This window comes from Euprymna scolopes, chromosome 30 (assembly GCF_053919585.1).
Source record: "Euprymna scolopes isolate OS-2025 chromosome 30, ASM5391958v1, whole genome shotgun sequence".
Lineage (NCBI taxonomy): Eukaryota > Metazoa > Mollusca > Cephalopoda > Sepiida > Sepiolidae > Euprymna > Euprymna scolopes.
This window is the reverse complement of record NC_136511.1, coordinates 87,496,115-87,522,030: the sequence shown is the minus strand read 5'-3', so window position 1 is coordinate 87,522,030 and position 25,916 is coordinate 87,496,115. Positions and strand designations below refer to the sequence as shown.

The 25,916-nt window shown below is 30.1% G+C and overlaps 1 protein-coding gene across 28 annotated transcripts in view; it reads right to left on the bottom strand.

Annotated features, from left to right (window-relative positions):
- LOC145254883 (uncharacterized) overlaps positions 1-25,916 on the bottom strand; it is a 751,603-nt gene that overhangs the window by 66,406 nt on the left and 659,281 nt on the right. For 25 of the 28 annotated variants that reach the window (XM_080113769.1, XM_080113782.1, XM_080113778.1 and 22 more), the window contains 5 exons: positions 21,787-21,846; positions 16,997-17,050; positions 16,086-16,142; positions 12,014-12,040; positions 6,689-6,730 (listed from right to left, as the gene is read on the bottom strand). In XM_080113769.1, coding sequence (XP_079969895.1) covers positions 6,689-6,730; positions 12,014-12,040; positions 16,086-16,142; positions 16,997-17,050; positions 21,787-21,846 — 240 coding nt within the window. The remainder of the gene's footprint in view (positions 1-6,688; positions 6,731-12,013; positions 12,041-16,085; positions 16,143-16,996; positions 17,051-21,786; positions 21,847-25,916) is intronic. The other 3 variants (XM_080113768.1, XM_080113776.1, XM_080113791.1) reach the window with 1 other exon arrangement.

The following is a 25,916-nucleotide window of genomic DNA, read 5'->3' as shown; positions in this document are numbered from 1 at the left end:
TTTTTTTTTTTAAATTTATTTCACTTTGATTTCATTGGAAAATCCATAAACTGTCATATATATATATACATATATATATACATACATATATATATATATATATATATATATATATATATATATATATATATACGTTACGAATTGACTCATGTATAAGTACATATACGTCAATTAACAACAGAAATCTCAAATCGATGGATTTAACGCGACTTTTTTTATTAAATCCAGTCGAAGATGGTTCACAGAGGATAAATATATGTTTTATACATTTTCAACATTGATTAACATAATTGATTTTTCAACATTGATTAACAATAAATGACATAATTTAAATTATAATCAAAGAATATTGAAAAAGTGTTTAAGTAAAGTTGGGTTAAAATTTAACTATTGCAGCATTGCCAACATGTTTGCTTGTTTGGACAAGAAAAATGTGAGTTTGTAAATCCAGTTCAATTAAAGAATAAATATAAAAAAAACAAGATTAATACATTTCTGTTCACTATACATCTTTCGTTATTTTTTATTCGATATTTTTTTCTCTTTACTCTTTCTAGCTGCGAGTTTAATACTACTGCATTTGTGGCGATATTCACTTAGGCTTATAAGGAACATATCTAATTCCTGTATTTTTCTTTTCCTTATTATTTCTGGCCGTTAATAACCAGAGAGAGAGGGGGGTCATATAGACAATGTATAAAATAAAAGGAGTGGTTAAACAATAAGTGGGAGAGGATGAATGTAACAAACTGTAACTTAGTAAAAGATGTCCTTATGTTGAAATTACAAATGCCGGCAAATTAGAACAAATAAAAATAAGGAGAGAGAGTGACAAATATACTGGGGTATTATTACAAGGGACGGAGCATTAAGTGATATTACGAGTGATACCAGATCTTCAAATGTGATTACTAGAAATGGCGGATGAGATTACTTGAGTGGCAGAATTTTCAGCGGAGAAGAGTTACTATGAGTCACGACACATTACGTTGAGTTTATAGGAGTCGTGGACCTTCAAATGGACCTTTTTATGTAACGAGTCCTCAGGTGTGGTAATTCTACGCTGACGAATTTTCAAGTTTGATTACTGGTAGTCACAGATCTTCAGATGAGATAAGCTGTATTGTCTAATCTTCAGGTGAGATAACTAGGTCACCATCCCCAGATGGGATTACTAGTAGTCACTAGTTTTCAGTTTGTGTGTGACATCCTCAGGTGGGTAATTATCGGATGATTATCAGGTGGGTATGTTGAAGGGACTGATTTTGTATAATGATAGACGTTGATATGACCTACTGTTTCAATTTAGTTTATGATGTCATAATATTTTGAAGAGAATTTTCAACTCAAAAAAGTAAAATGAAACTAATTTTAACGAAGGTTTACCTGGGTGCGTTTCTATTCTGTTCATTAGTTAGGCTCTTTCAAATTGCTTGTGTACTCCACATATTATCCAAATCTAAGTTTGTTACTCTTACAGAATATCAACATTTACAGTTGTAATAAGAAAAATAGTTATATTACAGCGGAATTAAAACAAATTGTTATTTTAAATTTATAAATCTTATACAATTAAATATTTATTCGGAAATGTCTCTCTGTCCTTTTTAGCACAATAATTAACTCCTATAAATAGAAATACTTTTGATGCAAGTTCATCTTTTTTTTAGTTTTCTTCTTATAGTTGTATATCGCGCTACACCTTGGAATAACAACACATTCTTTCGATTTGTCACATTGACTTTGAAATTTAATTTAATCACCAAATAGTATTTTGAGAAAACCAGTTCTTTTTTATTTTACTTTATTTTTATAAGTAGTTATAATGATAAAAATATTCATAAAATAGAGCGTAACCAGAACAGAAAATGTTGTGATGGATTCAGTGATAAACGAATATATATATATATATATATATATATATATATATATATATATATATATATATTACACTAGAAAAATCCAAGCATGAAAAGTAATATGGTTAAGCTTAAACATGGAAAAGTAAAGGACTTGTTGTTAAAACTGTAAAAGAAAAGGATAAGATATTCTTGTAAAAAATATAATAAATTTATAACTTAAAATATTGCAGCATTAAGAATTGAATATATAATGTTATAGATGGAATTAAAAAAAAATTAATGCGGCAATATTTTAAGTTATGAATTTATTATAATTTTTACTTTTCCATGTTTAAGCTTCGCCATATTACTTTTCATGCTCGCATTTTGCTATTATAATCTATGATTTTTCCAGGTTTCCAATAAATTAACTTGTTCTTTGTTTAATTTCAGTAGTTTTTGACCCATTAAACACATATGTAATAACAATGTACGGCACCTGTCTGCTTTCAATAAAATTCCCCTCAATTATATGCTTTCATGATTTCATTAGTGAATTAATATCAACAGTAGTCGTCGTAGCGACGTGGTTGCTATGGAAATTAGTCATAAAAAATGTCGCTCAACTTCTTATATTTTTTTACGATGCTGAACAGCAGAAAACATCATAACTTTATATTTACTGAACGAAAATTGCAATTTTTTTTTCACAACATAGCTGAGAGATGATCTATAAACTGTAATAATTTTATTGAAATTTGGTCAAAAAATAAGTGAGAGGTGAAGCTTTAAAGCAGTTCTAAATGACTAAAGCTACCACTTAACCATATATTCAAATACTACCTTGTTTGAATGATATGTATATCTTATATATATTTTAATATTATTTATATACAATCTATAATATATACAGTATATATATATATAACTATATTATATATACGATTTATAGTATAGATATTATATATATGCACATATTATTTTCATTCATATATATATATACATATATATATACACATATATTGAGAGTGAATGAAAGAAAAAGGAAAATCTGCATATATATACATGTACATATAGCTAGATCGCTAGATATGCATATAATAATATAGAAATATAGTCATATATGATAGATAGATGATATGTACACAATACAAAATGATCCACAAGTAACAATTACACCGAGTAGATTAATTAATTGCGTTCAGACGCGTTTCTATGTCGCCATCTATTTGTAAATTTTCGTTTTTGTGGTAAATGGAGCGATCTTATTTGATATCCGCTTCTGTTGCTTATCTAATTAAAATGAACAGCGCCTCTCTGTAAACACATGTTACTAAAAATATCGTGTCAGACAATATGTAATAAATTAAAACAATTGGAATATTACTGTTATTAGGATCGAGCACATATGATAATTTGCATCAGTTATGTGCTAGTCTTCAGAATTGATGTTGGCTGGATGTTATTGCTGTCTAATTTTCAGGATCCAACCAACTTAATTTCATATATAAAATAAAACAGGAAACGCATGAATTAATGTTATCACAAGAGTTCAAAGTATTGTGAGTCACAAACAATTAAGTGATGTAACAGATAGACAAATTTGCGAGAACAAGTTTATTAGGAAAGTGCATTATGCCCCATATCGTGACGTACTTGTTAATGGGGATTCTCATATCCCGCATTTTGTCAATTTAACTCAGAAAAAAATGTCGAATATCAATTATATCTGAATTTCTGAGAAGGTATTTAATGCTAGCTTGACGCCATTCAATAGCTTGTATTTACACAAATTTCTATGCATCTTGTCACATGCATGGCTTGTTTAAATATATGTAATTTATCTGAATATACTCTGTAATGTCTGGCAATCAACACCAGATAAGTTTCCATCAAAGAAAAGACTGGTTTAATTACGTAAAGAAATTATTGCGTAAAAGTTTACGAGAAAGAAATCAAATTCTATTTTAAAAATCTGACTGGTTGTTCATTTTAGACAAGTAAACGTTATCATGTCGATTACTTATAAAATTATACATGAAACTGATCTCATCTGATCACACAGTCCGGTTTGGAAAATCTCGATGATCCTGAAGCATGTATAGATATTTTAAATGCATTTTTACTCAAATTTAAACCAATATCGTTTTCTTTATATTTTTTCAGAATTCCTTAAATGGTTAATTTGCATAGATTAAGATTAAATGCAGATTTACTGATCAGTAAATATTCTATGATGAATTTGTTCTAAAATATTGACTCTATAGTTCTTAGACAGCTGGTGAATATATCAATATTTAAAGGATAGAATCTTTTATTTTATCTAATTTATAAAACTCCTACATCTGCCTGGCTGGCTGGCTGGCTGACTGTCTGCCTCCATATTTTCAAACTCTATCTATTCCAAAGCAAACAGTCGCAGAGGGATTTCAAATAAATGGATGTTTAATGGACCGTCCTTTTCTGTTTTTTTTTGTTTTTTGTTTTTTGTTTTTTTTTTGCCGGTTAAAATACTTTTTAAGGGGTCCAAATTGGAAAAAAAATTGTGATACATTTTGTATATTAATTGAAGTTTATTTTAAATAAGTGCATATGCATGTTACGTTGGTGCAGATGTAATGTCATCAGCTTTGAATGCTACACTTTTTCTTTCTGATTCGATTCTGGTTAATGACACCCAAACACTGTTTTTACTTTTGAAATCTCGACTCGAAATCTGGACAAATTAAAATATAATATGAAAGCGTATTATATGACCGGGCAAAGCCTGCCACCGCAACTAGTATATATAACCATATATATACATATATTTCATATATATATAATTACATATATATATATATATATATATATATATATATATATATATAAATTGTGAGATTTATAGTTCTAAAATATATAGATAAAGAGGAAAAGTGCAAATGGGAAAACAAATGATGTTTTTTCGTTGAATAAGCATTAGAAGGTTTCGCGGGAAAAATACAAATGTAGAAAAGAGATAAAAGAACGAGTAGGGGTGAGAGGGTGATTACATGCAGACTTGTCTCAGAAACGGCAGAAACTGACATTAGTTTTTTGAAATGATTGGTGGAAAAAAGAAAAAGGGAGTAACCGATTACCTCCTGTGCTGCACATGCAAACAATAAAAAACGGTAAAACGGTAACGAATAGTAAATATGAAAGAAGAAAAGTGATAACATAAACAGTATTGTTAAATAAGGAAAAGCCAATAAGTTAAGAAATGAAGCGAAGCTATTGTTTCAGTTTTTGGTCTTGATTTACGACCAGTCAAGAGCGAATGACAGCCAAAGTGATCGGACAGGCGAGCAGAGAAATATAAACAAATATTGCATAGAAAAGTATTCTTCTCGCACAACAAAAAGGCATACATATGTAAACAAAGCCAACATTGAACATATAAAGAAAGATATACATATTTACATGCATTTAACAAAATCATTTCATTTTCAATAAGTAATAACACATGTTTGAAGATAAAAAAGAAGCAACGACTGTTTTCAATAGCGAAAAAGCAATGCTTATTTTAAGATATTTGCCATACACACACACCCTATATATATATATATATGTATATATATATATATATATATATATATATGTACTGTTATTCACAGAGAGCTGTTTCGTAAAACATAGCGAAATTCGAATTCCACAGCAAACTAGTTGGCCTGTTGGTGCTCTATCAACCAAACTAAATAATTTGCTAATAGAATGAAAAATTATTTTATTGTATTAAGATAAAAAATATTTATAATACTCATAACCGAATATATTTGGTTCTGTTTCCGGAACATTATTAGCCTGATGATTAATCGCGTGGATTAAATATGAAAGTTTCTATGCAATTTATTTACAATGATATATTTTAATACTACTACTGTAGTAGATAATCTCTACTCATGCATTGAGCACTTTTAAAGTAAATACCAAATATGCATACGAAATATATTATATCAGGATGCATAATTTTTTTTTTATGTTATTATAATTTATAGTTTTCTCGGGACGAAATAGCTATCTGAAAATAATAATAATAACTATATTGTTTTTATCGTGTGTGTATATATATATATATATATATATATATATATATATATATATATATATATATATATATATATATATAAATTCGTAGGACTGCTCTAAATATCAAATTCCAAATAATAATTACATAAACAACATCGTTTTTATGCTTTCATATATAACCAATCATTCTTAAAAACTTCTCTATATACATACAGGGGATATTAAATAAATAAACACACACACACACACACACACACACATATATATATATATACACACATATATATAGACATATGCATACATATTCATATATATATATATATATATATATATCCACATACACATATGTACCAATATATATACCTATTTACACTCGTACGTATACACAAGTATATATAAAGACACATACATATTTATACATATCCACATATATAAACGCACATATATGTACACACATATATATGCCTTACCGTATACACATACTCATGCATCCATATATATATACACACATATAGATTTTTATATACATTTACGCACGTACATATACTTATACACGTATAGATACATGTGCACACATACGTATATATTATATATTTATATGTGCACGCGTGTTTGTGCAGTATTATGTCTGAAATAAATAATAGATTCTAACTTGTGGTCGTCAATGAACCGTTCCGTTTTCAAGTTGTATGCAGTATTTTTCTCCGACTGCCTTTTTCGTTCGTGTTGGTGCTGAATAAATTAAACATAAATCGTTGATAAAACAGTGATAAAATATAGAAATAGGAATTTTTATATACCTTCTTCTTCTTCTTGTTCTCCTCCGGATTCTGAAGCGTCTACTGGTTAGGCAAAAAAAAAATGTACATATATATAATATCAATCAAGGAGAAAATGTTTTCCAAAATTATTTTCTCACCTTATTAAGGGATTGTTATGGGCAATAATATATCAATCGGTCAGTCCGTCTTATATCAGTTTGAAGTAGCATTTTGACCACTAAGCATGATAGTTAGTGAACATATCTAATAAACAATATGTCCAAATACGTTATGAAAGGTTTTGTCTGTCTACCAGTCTGTCACATTTTACTAATATTATTTCTATCGATCTGACTTAAGTTTGATATGGTATTTTTTGTTCTGCCATGCATTTTTTTTCATATGTATTAGGTTTAGTATGAACTAAACTCTTCTTTGTTAAACGCGCAGATTAAATGAACGTATGTTAAATGTATAAATTGTCGGTCGAGCTGGCTCTTAATTTTAAAGCATATTACTGTATCTGTCATGCTGCACTATTTTTACACCTGCCATGTCTATATGTCACGCTGAAATTTGAAATAGCATGTAACGCCTGTTACGCTCAAGTATAAAATATAATTTCCATATATTTGCCATACTTACCTTTGAACTATTAGTTTGGCTCGTCTGTTACGCTTTAGTTTCAAATAAGATTTTTATCGCCAAACGCGCAGACTATGTCTTTCTACACCGGGATCATCAAACATCTTTCATAGACAAGACAACTTAACGCCGATGTGTATATGAATTGAATTCATTTATCATTCATGAAGTATTTTTAAATAAAATATAAATTTATCTTTAATTCAGTGTTATCAATTTTTATAAAAATTTATCAACACTACAAGGTGTTGTATTTAAGCTTGACATTATTTTTGCTAGACTCAGTTGTGGTGATTGGAAAGTGCTGTTAATTCCGGTTTTGTATTGAATGGAAAATTTAGAAGATTAGAGACTGACAGACATACGTGCTACGTTTATCATTTTGTAGATCGTTTTTAGACTTGTAATCTGTGTATTCAACTTTTTTATTAATCAAGCAATATAAAAATTATATAAAGGATACTCTCTATTTGGCGGTTGTAAGCTGCAATCCGATTTTGACCAGATTACTTTCTGTAAGAAGGACTCGCTGCCTCCCACATCTTACGCCTTATAATACTAACGGTTCACGGATCTGGCATTTACAAGGCTGAACCATGCTTAACTGCGGTGATCTAATTAGAACCTCTGTGTATAGTATTACGTACACAGAAAATATCTTCGCTTCAAATTGGTTCTTTTTAGTCCTGAACATCACGATGTAAGATAAAGCGACTGTTTGAAAAGCACTTTGAAAACCTCCAAATTTATTTTTACTTCTTTATTAAACATATCTAAAAATTGTATGGATCCACTTTCAATAGTAAGAAAACATCAAATATGTTTATTGTTTACGTGATTTATTCTAGTGCGACATTTCTACTCATTTGAAAATAACGTCACAGTTTACAACTTGTAATTCTTAAATAATCTATAATTTACTGACATACATTTACTAAGATTGGATTTTTCTTGACTGTTTTGCGATAAAACAATTCAACATTGCAAGATGACCATTTAAATGGGGTCGGATTCATAAATCTCTACTTACGACACAGACGCAAAGAGGATTCTTAGTACTTTTCCAGTTAGATCGGATGTCTCAGTAAACTAAAAAGTCGGGACTAGGGTGCAAATTTTATGCAGTATCGGGTTTCCAGCACTCAATTTATCCTAGGTGAAGCCTAAACCGAGGATTTGTGTGCTTCATCACATTGATAACATACATTTACTTATCTCAACATCTTAGCATCTGATAAATTATGGAATTATTTTTTTTCATGACGTATGTTGCCTAAGATGCTGTGAAGGCATTTTAGTTTTTGATTTTTATTTCTTTTAATTCCGAGGCAATATTGATTCACTATAAAAATTTACACACTTGAGTTATATCTAACAATCTTAATATCTTGGCCATAGATAATTAGATAGTGATGGTTTCTTATGACATTTTGCAATTTATGTTGTTAAGCTAATCTTTCTTTAACAAGAACTTTAACTGATTTTAAATCATCATATTGTGTCATTCCAATACTAGATTAATTATATGGCATAAAAGTTAGTGTCTACTTCACCTTGATCACTAAAATTTGATCCACTAGGCTCGCTAAGGATACGTATCATTGTCTTTCTAAGATTTGCACTGGTGCAATTGCTTGTTGTTGCATTGGAGATTGCTGGCCCTCCATCTGACTCTTTTAAAGTGTTTCGCACCCTGCTTTGTGACTTCCGTTTAATGCGGTATATGTTTTGTGGATTCTTTGATAGATTCGTTTAATTAGTTATTCCAATCCATCAATGTGATATTCTTGTGGCCGTACAGAGTTAAGGCTCATTTCGATTATGAAACTTGGCTTCAATTTAGTTTTTCGTAAACATATAGTAGTTATCTTACGCCAATAATCACTTGACACATGTGCTTGAATGAGTTTCGCTGGAAGACGAAATAATGTGTGGAATAGATGGAATGTGCGCTTGTGTAGTAAACTCACAAATTTGCTCGTCATAAACATTCGGAGGATCTTCATCGGTCGGGGCCTGATTAATATATCTCTGTACCTCTGTTTGACTGTATTGGTCGTGATGTACTTGCTGATCATGGCGGTGTTCATGATGGTAATGCCGCTTATGGTGATGATGATGATGTATAGGTGGCGTATCTAAGCAGACCAACACAGAATATGTTTAGAAAGCAGCACACAGCAACCATTCAATGACATTAAAAATACAATAAAATATAAAAAAGCAAACATCAATTATTTAACGTTTTATCTGGCGACCATTTACAGCAAAAAATATTAACATCAAATTTTTGAAACATGAATACATATGAAACAAAACATTTATCCGAATCTCCCTAGTCATGCAAGTCACGTTATCTGTGTGTTTGTATATCTATTTCTTTACCTGTATATTCGTGCAGATCTATATATTCGTATTTGAGAAATTTGGCGTTTATTGCACTGATATTGATAGTAAAACGCTACATTTATATCTAAAAATATTTAATCTTAGTATTATACTATTATTACTATTATATACACTACATGATTAACTCAAGCAAAATAATGCGGTCACTACTGTGTTAAAAGAAAACATCTCATTTATAACGATTCTTTATTTTTGGTTGTTGATTCTATTTATGAGCACTTAAAATCCAATATATATATTGCAACGTGCGCATGGATCATCGTTTATTTTGGAATTAATTCAAGTAAAGCATTATTTAATTGTTTCTGTAAAAGACAATTTTTAAATAATTTTCAACTTGGAAAAAATGAAATGAATATGAATACAACACACGCAAAGAAGGTAAACTTTTAAATTTTAGTTTTAGTTGGCTTGTTTGAATAAAAATAGCATATAAATACAAAATGAATGTTTCTTTTTAACTTTTAAAAATATATTTCCTGCATCATTCAAGAAATGCCGCCAAAATGATATTTCTTTGATATAATTTAGTGAGTCTAAATTTTACTACAAATGCAAGCAAACAAATTATTTTTGCTAGTGTGAATTAACAAAACTAATATAAGAAGTTAGAATGAATGGTTTCCTGAAATGTTTTTTCTTGCTAAATATTCAAGAAAAATGAATACGGACTGCATCATTCAGGAATATCCCCAAAATGATTTTTTTATATTTGTTATAATACGATGCGCATAAATTTAACTACATGTACAAAGAAAATTAACTATTACTACTACTACTACTACTACTAGTAGTAGTAGTGGGATATATAGATAGTGTGTATGTAAGATTGTGAATTTACTACAAAGAGTACAACATAAATGTATCCACGTTTGCAAAAATTAGCCATATTATTGCATAACTAAAATAAAGATGTTCTTCACTTTTATTTTATCCTTGTTATTTTTATCATTATAAAGAATTATTCTTATACTAATTATTGTTATATAGAATAAAATTGGTGCATTATACTGCCGTGTAATTTACGTGCATGTTTTAGTGTGTACAAACGCAATTATGTAAATATAATTACTACATTCGAAAAGTGGAGTCACTCTTTCTTAAACTTTCAGCAGTTAGATTAAAACCTCTAACATATTGGTTGAATCGAAATGGGGTAGCAAAGAGCTAAACAAATATATGATCAAAGCAAGATAAAGTGAAATAAATTGATATATTGAGAGAATGAAATAAAGATGTGTAATTAGAATTTACTACTAATTAGAACAATTAAAACAGAAAACAGAGTTTATGACTAAACTACGAAACTAAATTCCATTTTAGTATGTGTTTTGTGCCATTAAAGTTTATAGGAGAAATCTTAAGGAAACAGACGATGATGAATTACGCATTAATATAGTATATACACATACATATATATCTATACACAATACATATATATATATATATTTGTATACGCACATATGCTGTTATTTATTTCCAAGTAAACACTTTAGATAGTCTCGACAAAGATATTGTCAATGTTTCGCTTAACTAATGACCCAATCAGATAACTCAAATTTTATATTTCAGCCGCTAGAGAGGATTGTAGAAACGTTCACAGGTTGTTGAGTTTCAGTTTTCTTTTTGGCTATTTTTCTTTTTTCTTTTGTCTTATGTCGTTTTTGAAGATTTTAGTGTTTTTTCAAGCTCTTTTTGTTAGCTACATTAACATGCCAGAGCTTTGTGTAAATATCGACCGCCTCTTCGCATCGTAGGAAATATCAATTATCAAAGTGTACAGTCGTATCCGAATTTTGCTAACGACGTTATGCTAGGCCACTAGGTGAATCATGAGGACATATTTTTTTATTTGTAACCTCGCCCCCATTTAGCTGGAGGGTCGTTGAATTCGCACCTCTCCGGAGTAGAGAAAATGCTTGCTCTGAAGCAGCGTTTTTTTATTTAATAAAATGCTCATCAGAACAGTGCCTTCACGCTTGGGTGTCAATAATAAACTCGTCATTATGAATCATGGGATATATATTCAACAAAACACCTTGACTTACGTCGGCACATCAATTAATTTCAAATTGTATTATTTAGAGAATATGGCTCTGAAACGGCACCGTAGTAGTCCTTCCACCCCCTACAAAATTCAAGTAAAATCTAATGGTACACGTATACGTATTGTTTATATCCGTGCTAGGACGGGTATTCTACTCGTATATATATATATATATATATATATATATATATATATATATATATATATATATATATTAGGAAACCGTGCAGGGAGCATCCATAGAAATAATTGATTGCGCTTACCTTGTTCTTCGGCAGATTCTGAATGCTCTGTAATTAAAATCGAGAGAAACAATTAAAATTATGGATAATTGTGCATTTTCCTTCCTGTTTCTGACACATCGATTTCCTTCGAAATTATTACTGTGTCTCAACTCTCCTACCGTATAACGTACCTTCAAGTTACCTATTATATTCTGGGATGTACGTATATATATATATATATATATATATATATATATATATATATATATATATATATATATATTAATTTATTTGTTGAACTATCCAAATTACATCTAGATGCGCCTGGAAAGTTTTATAAGTTCCATTGTATTATATCTATATACTGAGATTTTTACAGATATTTTAGTTTCAGATCTTATCGGAATTATTCACGTCACTATTCGGGATGGTTTCCAAAGTAAAGCCTCCTATGAAAGTTAAAGAGATACCAGGATATATATCTTGGTATCTCTTTAACGTTCACGATGCCATTAAAGCAAACGACTTTTGTGTTGCAGAATCCAATTTTCTACATAGTTACTACCATTTTAATGCACTTTTACAAGGATTTAATGACGTATTTCTGCTTCTGATCCATGTCCTGGCGGAGGTTTGCTTTGTTAGAGTCTTAAACCGACAATATCTGGAACATTGATATAACTTTCAATTAACAAATTCATAAGTTCAGTCATCATGCAATACTCACATTATGCATCTGATAAATTCCGGCGGAAAAATAGGAGGTATTACTATTAAAACCCTTTATTCATTTTTTCTTTCTCAGTAAAGAAGTACTATCAAACGTATAAAAAGGCTCATTATTGATGAGAACTAGTTTTTCTTCTATGTTCGGTCAGTTAAAATTGACGTACGGCGCAACTTAAGTGGATACTTTTTTATTTTTGAAAAAGGCATACAATTTTAATTCTGAAAGTTGTTAAGGGTTAGTTATTTGTCGTGAGAGTTTTGGTTAGCAGGCAAAGTTAAAGGTTGCAGCTTGTAATTGGGTGCAATGAATTAGCGTTAATTATTGTAGACTGCGATTATATAATGAAATAAGGGAGTAGGGATTTTTGTTAGGATGAATGAATTCATATTTCGTTAGAAATTAGAGGTAGTTTATGTGTTGTTCGTGCAATACCTGTGTGTGCTGGGATTTTGTATACATTCTATTACACATTGGAGAACTTTGTAATACAATCATTTTGACCAAAAGTTTCCAAAAAAGGTAGTGCATTGGAATGTATAAAGGAGAAAAATAAAACAAAGAAATAATTTTCTAACTCGATGATTATTTAAGTAAAAAAAAATAAGAATATGTAAAAGCACAAAATGACATTGGAATGAGGCATATACAAAAAAATACGCAAATAAAACAGAAAACGAATTCTGCAACTGCATGTTTTATGAGAAAAGACAGCAATAAAGATACACCATTGATAAACCAACATATGTATATGACAGTAGGTTTATCCGGGTTTGTGCTACTTTCCATATTAAAACTGTACATTTTATATTGAAAATAAGATCGCTTGTTCACCAATGATTATGAATTATCTAACGTCGTTGTTTGACAAAAATTGCGATATTTACTATTGAAATGAAATGGATTCTCACCATGGAAATAAGAACCGATGAAATATTACTAATATATTTTGGATTATTAAATACAACCAACATAACAAAAATTGATAAGTAGAAATAAAATAAACTGCATGAACATATCCAACAATTTATAGAAAACTCATTTCACCATTCCACAGGAAATGTCAGGGTGATATTAATTATATATCCTGCTATATTCTACAAGAAAAATGAACCAATTTCCATTGACTAAGAGGTCACTTGTATATTGCAGAGGCTTACTGCATCTCAACTTCAAGAGAATTTTCGTGGCAATTGCTAGCGAGAAATTAATGTAAAACAACTGTTGCAAGAAGATAAAATGTCTTCCAATGTATATCAAAAGAAGTAAATGCCACTGACAATCTGAGGATTTCATTGTTATTATTCCAGCAAACACAAACTTTTGTTACCAGTAAGCTATCACTTATAATGAATTGTATGAGTAAAGAATATTATTAAGAAAAAAAAAGAACAAGAACAAGAAGAAATAAAAATAAAAATAAAAGAGTGATATAAAAGTCTAAGCATTACAAAGTCACACTTTACAAAATAATAGCAAGATTTAAAAAAAAAAGAGGATAAATATGGAAAAGATGAAAACAGAACAATTGAGTCCGAAAACAATTCTGTAGGAAGAAGTTGTCAGACTATAACAAAAATGGCGAGTTGCTGAAAATCGGAGCTTCACAAAATTGAAGAAGGAAAGCGAAAATAATAAAGAGACTGCTCTAAGAAACCTGGCAAAAGTGTAGGCACCAGCCGACGACGAAATGCATTATTTCTTTTTTAAGAAATCTCACCAAACCTATATATATATATATATATATATATATATGTGTGTGTGTGTGTGTGTGTGTGTGTGTGTGTGTGTGTGTGTGTGTGTGTGTGTTTATTATATATATATATATATGGGAAACCTGCAACAGAGACCTGAAGACTTGTGGCATTCAGCCACAAGATCTCGGATCAGAGTCATGGGATCGCACAGCCTGGCGAGCAAAGGTCAAGGACGGCATCAAATTAGCAGAAAAGAAGGGAGAAATACAATATGAAGAAAAGAGAACCTACAGACGAGAGAGGATACAGTTTCACCCCGTCTTCGCCCACCATTCCTACCGCTGCCTATAATTGCAGCAACTGCAAATGTAGCTGCAAATCAAAAATTGGACTATTTAGCCACGGCAGATTCTGTAGTAAATAAAACTAGGTGCGGAATGCCATTGTCCCAAGAGACAGAAAGTTGCCAATATATATATATATATATATATATGTGTGTGTGTGTGTGTGTGTGTGTGTGTGTGTGTGTACACACATGAAGTTGAGATATTGAAATTTATGAATAAATGAAGATATTCATGAGTTCAAAATGACACCGACAAAATAAAGGTCCTAAAGTCCCGACCACTAAGAGGCACGCATATCATGTAGAAAAATAGCACAAGTACGCAAATAAAACTATTAACTCACTGATTACCGTGGACTTGTCCCTGAGGTACAGAAAATATGATAAATGCAATAAAATGTACACATATCTAACTGTACATATATCTAACGGAAACAAAAAGCATAAAAAATTAACATGGCCATAGCATAGATTGACTACACAAAATATCTGCGAGATAATTTTCTGGTTTAGTGGTAACACAATTTTATCAAGTTTGTGAGGAAATTAATGCAAATATGGAGACTGACACTACAGCCGGGAAACCCACTTTACAAAGATAAAAAATTTATAGTCATTTCCCAGAAAGACTGCCTCCACTGTTCTTACCGTAGCCATAATGACACAAAATAACATATTTAGAAGGTGAAATGCTGAATATAAATGTACACAATAAAGGACAAAAATTGAACTAATCCATTACTTGTAGACGATTTCAAAAAGAAAACGTTAATACAGATACTAATAAATGCAATCAATAACACCAGTCAGAATCTTAGAATAGAATTTTGAATTGAAACAGGGGAACTAACTGAAATTAAGAGATGAACCTTGAAGAAGCCAAAACTATATAATTGCCCACTTAATATGTGCTTATTGTAAGTTGTTAATAAAAATATCTGCAGGTTCTGAAAGCAGATGAAATCAGCATAGAGAGAAGAGATTAGCAACATGGGAAGAACAAGAATCCAGCTGGGAAACAACTGATAAAAACAACTATTAATACTTAGGCAGTGTCTCTAGTACGATATTTGGATCTTTCATAGGTTGAATAAAAGCCGAACTCATTTAAAGTGTGACTCTAATAAAATAACACTCAAAGAATCATTAATAAAATTGTATATGCTTTCTACAATGCAATAATATATTGTATAACTAAACTCTAATCTATGTCCGAAATGTTCAAGTAATGAGTTCCTAATAATGACAGATAATGAAAAGCAACGAAGAAAAAGGGAAGCGGTGAAAAATATAAGCGACGAAAATGAAGGGTGAAGCGTTAGATCTATGAAATTCGTCTACCTTCTTGAAGCATTCGCTGTGCAGTAGCAGCGGCTGGAGCAGGGCGTACAGAACGAACTGCAATAATAAAGAAATTAGAATTGACGAGAATTCAGAAAATTCTTAATGCAATGTGCACTCTTTTATTCTGAAAACAAGAATTTCACACAAAAAATTGGTTTTATTTTATTCATTGTAGCAAAAAGCGATGTTTTTAACTTCAATTTATCTAACCCCTAAAAGAACGTATGTAGCCTGATACTGAGACTGATCTAGTAAGATGTTTTTGATATTTTACAGGATGGATAAAAGACGAACTGATTTATATATTGATACAAGCAATTTGTTATAGAGTTTTCTGTTCAACTTTGGTCAGGAATTTCTTCTGGTGTGCAATTTTGTGGCGGATGCATAGTCGTTGAAAAAATGTCGGATTATATTTTCCGATAATTTCGTCGCAATTTCAGAAATATTACATGGGAAAATGTATCTTATAAAAATTTATATTCAAACAAAAAGGCTTTGTCAGCAGATCATGATATACATGTCGATATTTTACCAATTCTAATACAGATATTATTTCCTACTTGTATAAAAATTACCCAAATATTTAATATTTTCAGCATTTATCAAAATGTTTTATATAGTATTTTATATTAAATATTTACCTCCTGTTAGTTGTCTTAAACGGAAAAAAATACCTTAAAGAAAAGAAACGAGCTATCCTCTCCGAAAAAGAACGTTTACAAAATTCAAATATGTTTTATATAATTACGTTTGATCGAATCCTCACATAACATTTTAAGCAATGATGTCGAAAGAAAATCATTTTTCATGTATTATTCGTTGATAAAATTGTATTGCATTAAAATTTTCTTTCAAGTAATGTTTTAAAATAGCAATAAAACCGATTTCTTTCGATGCGAACTTACCTCTACCACCTGCGTTGTCATCACGTTCTTCGATCGGATCTAAGTTCTGTCCCTCTAAAAAAAGAGAGAAACAATAAATACATAGTTCTATCATATTTAAACAAAAGGAAGTTGCATGCTTTCAGGCTAAAGTGCAGAATATTGTACAAATGTGAGGAATACTATGGGCGCACTCTTACGTTCCAGACTTTCGGGATAATTTTCCAAAACACACGTGAAAAAGTAAAACTTTATAATTTAATCTATTTGTAGGATAGACTAAAGTCACAAGCTTCGGTGGGGCGAAAAATCAAGGAGAAAAATAAACAAAAAACGGAGTATAAATGCCCGATATGTATAATCAAATGCTTTGAGACCATAGATTTATTATTTATTAGAAAGTTTAGTGTATATATATATATATATATATATATATATATATATATATATATATATATATATATATATATGTATATATAATTTAAATGGGAATTTTAAAACTTTGAAGTGTCGAATATAATGATAAAATCATTTTTATTTACTGATTTTTTTGTAAGTCCGATATTTCGTTAATACATAGCCTCATCAGGGTCGAAAGTCCGGCTCGTGATTTTTTTTTCTTTTTCTTCATTTTGGTGTTATGGCGGAGAGAAGAGAATTTACGTGTTTTTCCGGTGATTTCAAGTGTATAATGCTCCAGTTTAAAGCGGGATTTAAAGTAAAAGATGGCCACACACCGAAAAAACACGTACATTCTCTTCGCCATAACACCAAAATGAAGAAAAAGAAAATAAATTCACGAACCGGACTTTCGACCCTGATGAGGCTATGTATTAGCGAAATATCGGACTTACAAAAAAAATCAGTAAATAAAAATGATTTTATCATTATATTCGACACTTCAAAGTTTTCAAATTCCCATTTAAATTTTACTTTAAAAATAAGTGTCTTCAAAAAGTGTGTGACCATCTTTTATATATATATATATATATATATATATATATATATATATATATATATATATATATATATATATACGTGTGTGTGCGCCAAAAATAATATTATCTTTAATAATGCAAATCTATAAAGATAGTGAAACTCTACCTGGTTAGGAGTTCATAAATTAAATTAAAAAGATGAGGTATAAAAGTTATATAGAACTCTATTGAATCATCAGATCAATAAAAACAGAAATTATAAGAAAGTGAAAAAAAAACTCTTTAGGTCATGGCATTTAAAAGTTAAATGCTTCTCGTTAAGAGAGAAAAACGTATAATCGCATACAAAAAAAAAAAACAGGCTAAGAACATTTAGATTAGAAATGAAAAAAATATCGGGTGGATTAATTAATAAAAATGATAAAAATGAAAATGGAAGTATATTGGCAAGAAAACGGCGAGGCAAAGTAAAAAGTAGAAGGAAACAGGAAACAGGATATATATATATATATATATATACTAGCAGTTTAACCCGGCTTTGTTCGGGCCCTATGTAGTTTTCATAACTTTATATGCATATATGTATATATATATATATATTAAAAGTTTGACTCATGTACAGGTAACCTACATCTAAAATTTCAAATGTTTAGACCCCAAATTGGCGGAGGAGTTCGGTAGAGTCGGCAAAGGTCAACTCTTTCAACTTTGACCTCTTGACAACCAAATTTTCGCCCAAAAACTGATTAAAAAGCTTACTACATGTCTGAATACCCTTTATGTAAAATGTTCAATGTTTAGACCCAAAATTGGCTGAATAGTTTGCTAGAGACGGCAAAATGTTTCAAAATCGTTTGTATGAATAAACTTTATGTAAAATTTCAATGTTTAGACCAAAAATTAGCTGATTAATTTGGTAGATACTGCAGTTGTCAAATTTTCTTTTTTTACTTTGACTCAAATTTTGACCCCTAAACATTTATTGAGTTTGGCCTCAAATCAAATTAAAAAGTTTGATCCATGTCTCAGTAACCTACATATAAAATTTCAAGTATTTAGACCCAAAATTGGCGGAGGAGTTTGGTAAAGTTATCAAAGTTTAAATTGTTAAACTCTGACCCCTTGACAGCCAAATTTCTGGCCGAAAACTGATTAAAATGATTTTACCTGTAAGTGTAGACTGAAAATTGACAGAGTAGTTTTGTAGGGAAATGTACACACACATATACACACAGACGGACAATTTCACTTATATATATATATATATATATATATATATATATATATATATATATATATATATATCAGATTAAAAAGAAAGTAATGTCGTTTTAATACTTCATTATTGCGCAGCCGAAGTTGTACACACTTCTAGATTTTTTGATGATATCTTAATATCTTGCTTTCCCTTTCATATATAGTAATTAGTGGGGAAATATTAGGTTTATTGTCTCAGCTGTGACAAATGGATATTAGTGAGCAGAATTTGAAACATTGCATGCTCTATGAGTTTAAAAAAAACTCATCCGCAGAAGCTTTGGGATAAATGTTCTGATGACTCTAAATCTCAACTGGTTTCAATTTTTTTTTTTGAGACTTTAACCTATCAGATCGACGACGTTTAAAAAGGCAAAAATCAGTTGATGAAAACGCTGTTAAAGAAACTGTGAAGGACAGTGTAAAGTTAACCAGCAGAGCTCAAAAATTTAATACAACCCATGCCATAATCATTTCATATATTTACGAGTTAGAGAAAAATTTTAAACTGGAATATTAAGTTCCAAATGATTTGATCAACGCTCGCCGAAATTAAAGATTGCCTGTTTAAATATTTTTGTATTTTAGGAATCGTTGGAAACGACTTTTGTAAAGCATTGTGTTTTGAGAAAAAGTGTTTCTTTACAGGAATAGCCAAATCAAAAGGCAATGGTAAGAACGAAAGCAAAGTCCACAACTGTTCCGAAACTAGGACTACAACTAAAGGTTATGTTCTCTTTATAGTGGGACATGAAAGGACCAATTCATTGCTTATATTGTTCGGAGCTGGATGTTGTAAGAACTGCTCTACAAAAGGAAACCGTTCGCATTACTCATTAGGAAGTGTCTAATGATTCAGCATGTGAGACTTTAGACAGCGAGAGTCACTTGGAAAAAAGCCATGCGTTTCAATTATGAAGTTTTGCCTTTTCCGTCTTATTAACTTACTGCTTCATCCGACTACCCTTTTCCAGTACTTGCAGAATCACTTAAGTAATAAAATTTATGAAAAGGACGACCAATTAAAATGACCTGAATGTGTTTTTCTCTTGAAAATTAAATCATTTTTAAGAAGGCATCAAGAAACTATTAGTCGTTGGACAAAAGTTATAGAAAATGAAGGAATTTACTGTAAAGGTTATAAACGCCGTAATATGAATGTTTCAGGTAAAATAAATGTGTTGAAAACAAACGACATTACTTTATTTCGAACTATATATATATATATATATATATATATATATATATATAATATATTTAATCAACCCAACTTGCAAATTTAGAGCTTGAAATTTTAGCTTTAATGATGAAAAATACTTGTATATGATATTCTTTACAGAAAGTGATTAAATGAGGACATTAATTGGAAATTATCAACATTATAAAACTGAAGATCAAGAGAATGGCGTAACATTGTAATTCACCATTTATGAACATATAATAAAATATTGGTACAGAAATCGCGACTATGTTTTGGTGGCAAATGATTTGTTATGCAACCTGCTATATGAAGTCAATCTATAACATATATGTAAAAGGAAAATTGTTATAGGCGATAGGAAATGGATCATTTACCGTAATGTTTATTGAAAACGATCTTGAGATAAGTGTGCTGAGAGAACCTTAGCCGCTCTAAGAGCTGGTCTTCATCCGGACAAAGTCAGGTTTTATGTTCGGAAGGATTTGAAGAAAATCCTGTATTATGAGTTTTTGTCAAGTAATCCAAAAACTAATTCTGAAACATACTGCTCAACGATTAATTGAAGGTTGTAAGATATACGCTCGTGATTGTCTAACAGAAATAGTTTTTTTATTCTATCACAATAATGCCAGACCATTTTGGGAACGAGACAAAAATTGATTAAGGCGTGTTACACCATCCTTCTTATGCACCAGATAGTGCTTCTTTCATTTTAGTATTTTTTTTCAGATCTTTGCAAAAATATTCCCAACTTCAACTCTTCGGATAATTTAAAGCATCTTGATGAGGTTCACTTTCAGCAATTCTGGGGAAATGGAGTTTTCAAGTTGATGGAGAAATTGAGAAATGTTTCCCAATAAAATCATTCATGTGATTAAATTTGTTTGGTATCTGACGACTTCGGCCGCCAAATTCATTACTAAAATGATGGAGATTAGATCGTTTTAATATTTTTTATCTAAGGGAATCTCTCCATATCTATCTACCTATATATATATATATATATATATATATATATATATATATATATATATATATAGATAGATAGATAGATAGATAGAGAGTGAGAGAGAGGGGAAGAGAGTGAGTGAGAGAAGGATATATATATATATAGAGAGAGAGAGAGTGAGACAGACAGACAGACAGACAGTCGGAGAGGTATAGAAGAGATCGGTATGTTGAAAAATAATTTTATTTTAAGTCAGTCATTTTGAGAAAGTTTTAAAATAAGTCGAAGCGTTGGTGTAAAACAATTTTCCGTAATTCTTTTTTCTAATTTTTCATTGTCGAATTATTGTTGCCATACTTATTATTTATAATTTCCATAGAAAATAGTTAACACCACATAGGCCCCGTAATGCAACTAGTGCATAGAGAAAAAGTGTAGTAATTTAAAAAAAAATACTATCTCTTACTTTCGGACTGTTCGTCTGTAAATACTACACTTTCAGATCCAGATCCTGGAGAAGGGACAGCTGCAAAAAATAAAATCAGAACATACGTAAAACAAAACGAATTTAACCATATATTTGGGATACGATATGAATATCATCACCATCTCTAATTGATTTAAAGAGAAACAAACGTTAAACAAAATGATTTCAAAATGCTAAATAAAAACAAATGAAAACAAACATATATACTTTTTAGATTTGATTAGTAAATTCGAACACTTAAATCTATTTGTAATACAAGTGATCAGTAAATTAAAGATAACCTTTTACTTTATACATTAATGGTATTAAAATATAACACAAAATAACGTATTTGAAAGTGATGTAAAGCTCAAAATTACATGCATATTTACGTCTCTGTGAAGGCTTCGTCAGTTAGTTTGACTTCATTTGGAAAATAGCATTTGCATCGTTATAGACGCATATTGAATTGAGAAATCTTACTTTTACATGTAGTCGATTATGTCAGTTAGATTGTCTGAGCACAACAGTTTAAAATCCAATGATTTATTAAGCTTAAATCGGAAATAACATGTTCAGTGCGAAACGTGCTGATTTGATGTTTGCCTGTAAAGACAAAATTTGTATTTAACTGTTGTCTTCATGAATGACTTTTCTTGCGTAATAGATAACTAAAACAGAAATGAAATATTCGCTTATTGGAAGAAACACACCCGGAGTTACACTTACGAAAAATAAAGGAAACATTTAACAGCTCAAAATTTAAGTAACTCTTATAATGCGTCTTTTTAATACAGTAACATTTTGTACACGTATAAAAGGTTTTAAACTTTCATCTGCTTTTGCATTAAACGTAAAAAATAATCAGACAACATATATATTTTCGAATTGTTCAGATGAGAATTGATTATCTGTATTATTCATATTGTTTAGAATTGTGTACTAGTCTTGGATTTTATTCTCACAAATTTCCGATCGATGCAATCTCCAATTGTCATGGGGTGTCTTGTCCAATCCGGAAACCTGTATAGAACTTCAATCTGAACCTTTTATTTAATCAACGAAAATAGATTGTTTACTTTCCGTCAGCAATATTCGAGTAGAAATATTAAATGCATCATCTGTAATGAGGATTGAACATTCAACCTCTAGCAATTCAACAGTCAGTTAGAATGCTATCCGTTGAGCCACTGGGCCATGTAGTTCAATTCTCAGTACAGGCGATACACAGAATAATAATAATAATAATAATAATAATAATAATAATAATAATAATAATAATAATAATAATAATTACACAGTCATTGTTGAGGAAACTAGAGCAACTGTACATAAGTTAATAATTAATAAATTAACCATCTACTTCAAAATTCCTCGCGATTACAGAACTCGACATAAAGATTCGGAAAGATGCACCGAAAAAAGGTTGAAGAATTAATCGGCTCAAATGTTGTAAAAATATCATCTAATATCATCAAATAGTGGTTCAAATAGTTCAAATAATATGTATTATAACAGAATGGATCAAACATTTATTTTAAAAAGAAATACACATTTTAAATAGAATTATTTCTTTTTTAATGAAGAAAGATACATGACGCGTTGCCCTCTTCAATTCCTTTGTAGTTTGAAGTTATTTGGCGTGAAACGACCCGATTCATCTTAACTAACGAATGCTTGAACGTTTGCTTTCTCGCCAGATTTTATATTGCCATTTGAGAATATCTTATTATTTCTACATTTAAATTAATTATGTGTCACAGAAATATATACGTGCTTTGATACCCGTCTCTGAAGAGTTAGACTTAGAGAGGTAGACAATGTTTAAGTTGATAATGGAACAAACTAGCAACTTTGGTGTGCCAAGTTCGAATCCTGTTGATTTCATTTTCATGTTGATGATCTGCACGTCATCCTTTCTGTAAGAATATTAACAACAAAATGGAACTGCTAAAAATTTGTACAATGTTGATTCATACGAATTTACTTTACTATTGATAAACAGCCACAATTAGAACCTTTAATACGTCCATGCGATCGAAACTTAATATACTTAAAAGCAGATTAGTATCATAGCTTAATATCTGTTCTGTCGTCAATCAGAGAAGATAAACTCTTTCTCCGTTGGTATAATTTGTGTCTCCATCCAGCGTAGCCTTTTTGGTAGAGCTAGATTTTCCGTGCATTAAAACCAGAATGTGTGTTTAATTATATTGTCGTGAATTGTACGGTAATTAGCTTTTAAAAGCAATTAAAAACTATTTATATAGTAACTCCTGTAGACAAATTGATTTCCTGTAGAAGTAATATGAATATACTCAAGTTATGGATTGTGTTCTACTTGTGATGATCTGTTCATTAAAAGAGAAGATAAATCATATTAAGACGGGGGTTATTTTTTTTTCGCGTGTCCCTTATTAAAAAATAAACATGGTTGCTCTAAGCGATCATTTCTATCAAAATTGAGTCAGTATTTCCAATAATCTTAAAGTAGATGACAGATAATCATGCAATATGGGATTTATGAAACAACCTTATTATACTGTTCGTTTATTTCGTATTTACATCAACCAATCCTAAGTAATTTTGATCTTATAAAATTTATTATTTTTAAAAAATAAATGTTTATGCATAGTTGGTAGTATTTAAAGTGAAATGAGCAAAATAATTGTATTATTCAGCCTACTTTACTCGACTTGTTCACAACGTTTAAGCCAGTATTCCCCCCTCCGTCATTGGGTGCATCTTCCGAAATTGAGACATTTCCAATTAAATTGGGGATTTTTTTAATGTCAAGTAGAAAATTGTATATACATTTGGGGCGTTTTTAAGTTTAACCATTGTATATGGAAAAACGCACACATATATATATGTGTGTGTGTGTGTGTGTGTGTGTGTGTGTGTGTGTGTGTGTGTGTGTGTGTGTGTGTGTGTGTGTGTGTGTGTTCATATTTAAATTGTTGAAATTCCGTACAGGTTTCCAAGTTCCAACACAACTTCGGCGCATTCCGTAAGGTTTCCAAGTTTGATATTTCAGCGTTCTATAAGAAAGTTTTCCAAGTTCCAAAGAATTCAGAAAGTCGGAGTTTACATCAACAGAAACGCTGTGAGTATAATGACTAAAGTAAAAATAGTAATTTAAATAAAAGAAAAATATACATTTTCAGTAAATATTTTAAAACTTTCGAAACTGATTAACGGTAATTTAAACAAAGAATACTTACAACACGAGAAATATAAATAACTACTTAATAAAACGCAAATATATCGACACACGATGGTATAAAGTTTCATATACATACATAAATAAAATTCACAAAAATTAATAACTTTAAGAAATATTACCTTTCTCTTGTCTTAAAATATATAACATGAATTATAACATGAGAATTAGTAAAAGAAGTAATCAATGAATATATAGATGATTCAAGACATCTATTAAACTAATAAAATTTACTAATTATCTAATAAATAATGCATAAAATAGAAATCAAGAGTTTTATTTTCAGGTGAAGTGTGCATGAAAGTGCATGTAATCCAGTGTTGACTTAAAGAAGTTTAAGCGATTGCAAAATGATATAAATATTTAGAAAAGGAAGACAAAAAGTGATAAAGATACAAGGAGACAACATCAAAAGCAGATAAAAAAAAACAGGGAGTTTATACTGACGAGTGACAGCGTGACATTGTCGCATAGAAATGTCTCAATTATTTTCTTTTTCGCAGGTTCAATTATATAGGTGTTTCTTTTATTATTTGAAGAGAAAAATGAAAGCTGCAAGCGGAGCGAATGAGAAAAATGAGTAAAAGAGCATAGAGTTTGTTGTCCTTGTACCTTTCATGCATCATTGCCATATTTAGAATTAGAAAATCAGGATGTTTCAGCGGTTCTTGAGATGAACAATGGCTGTTATTATAAAATAAAAACAGCCCAACTTGATGTAACTATAAGCAAGTTTGAATTTCTATATGGCACTGTATAATGTAAATATATATAATATGAATATAACTGCAAATATTTGAATCTAAAATGAAAAGAAAATGAATTAAAACGGTGCAAAACACATCATAAATGATTTACGAAATCTGAAAATGAAATTTTGAATGTATACTTTTGTATGGCTTGAATC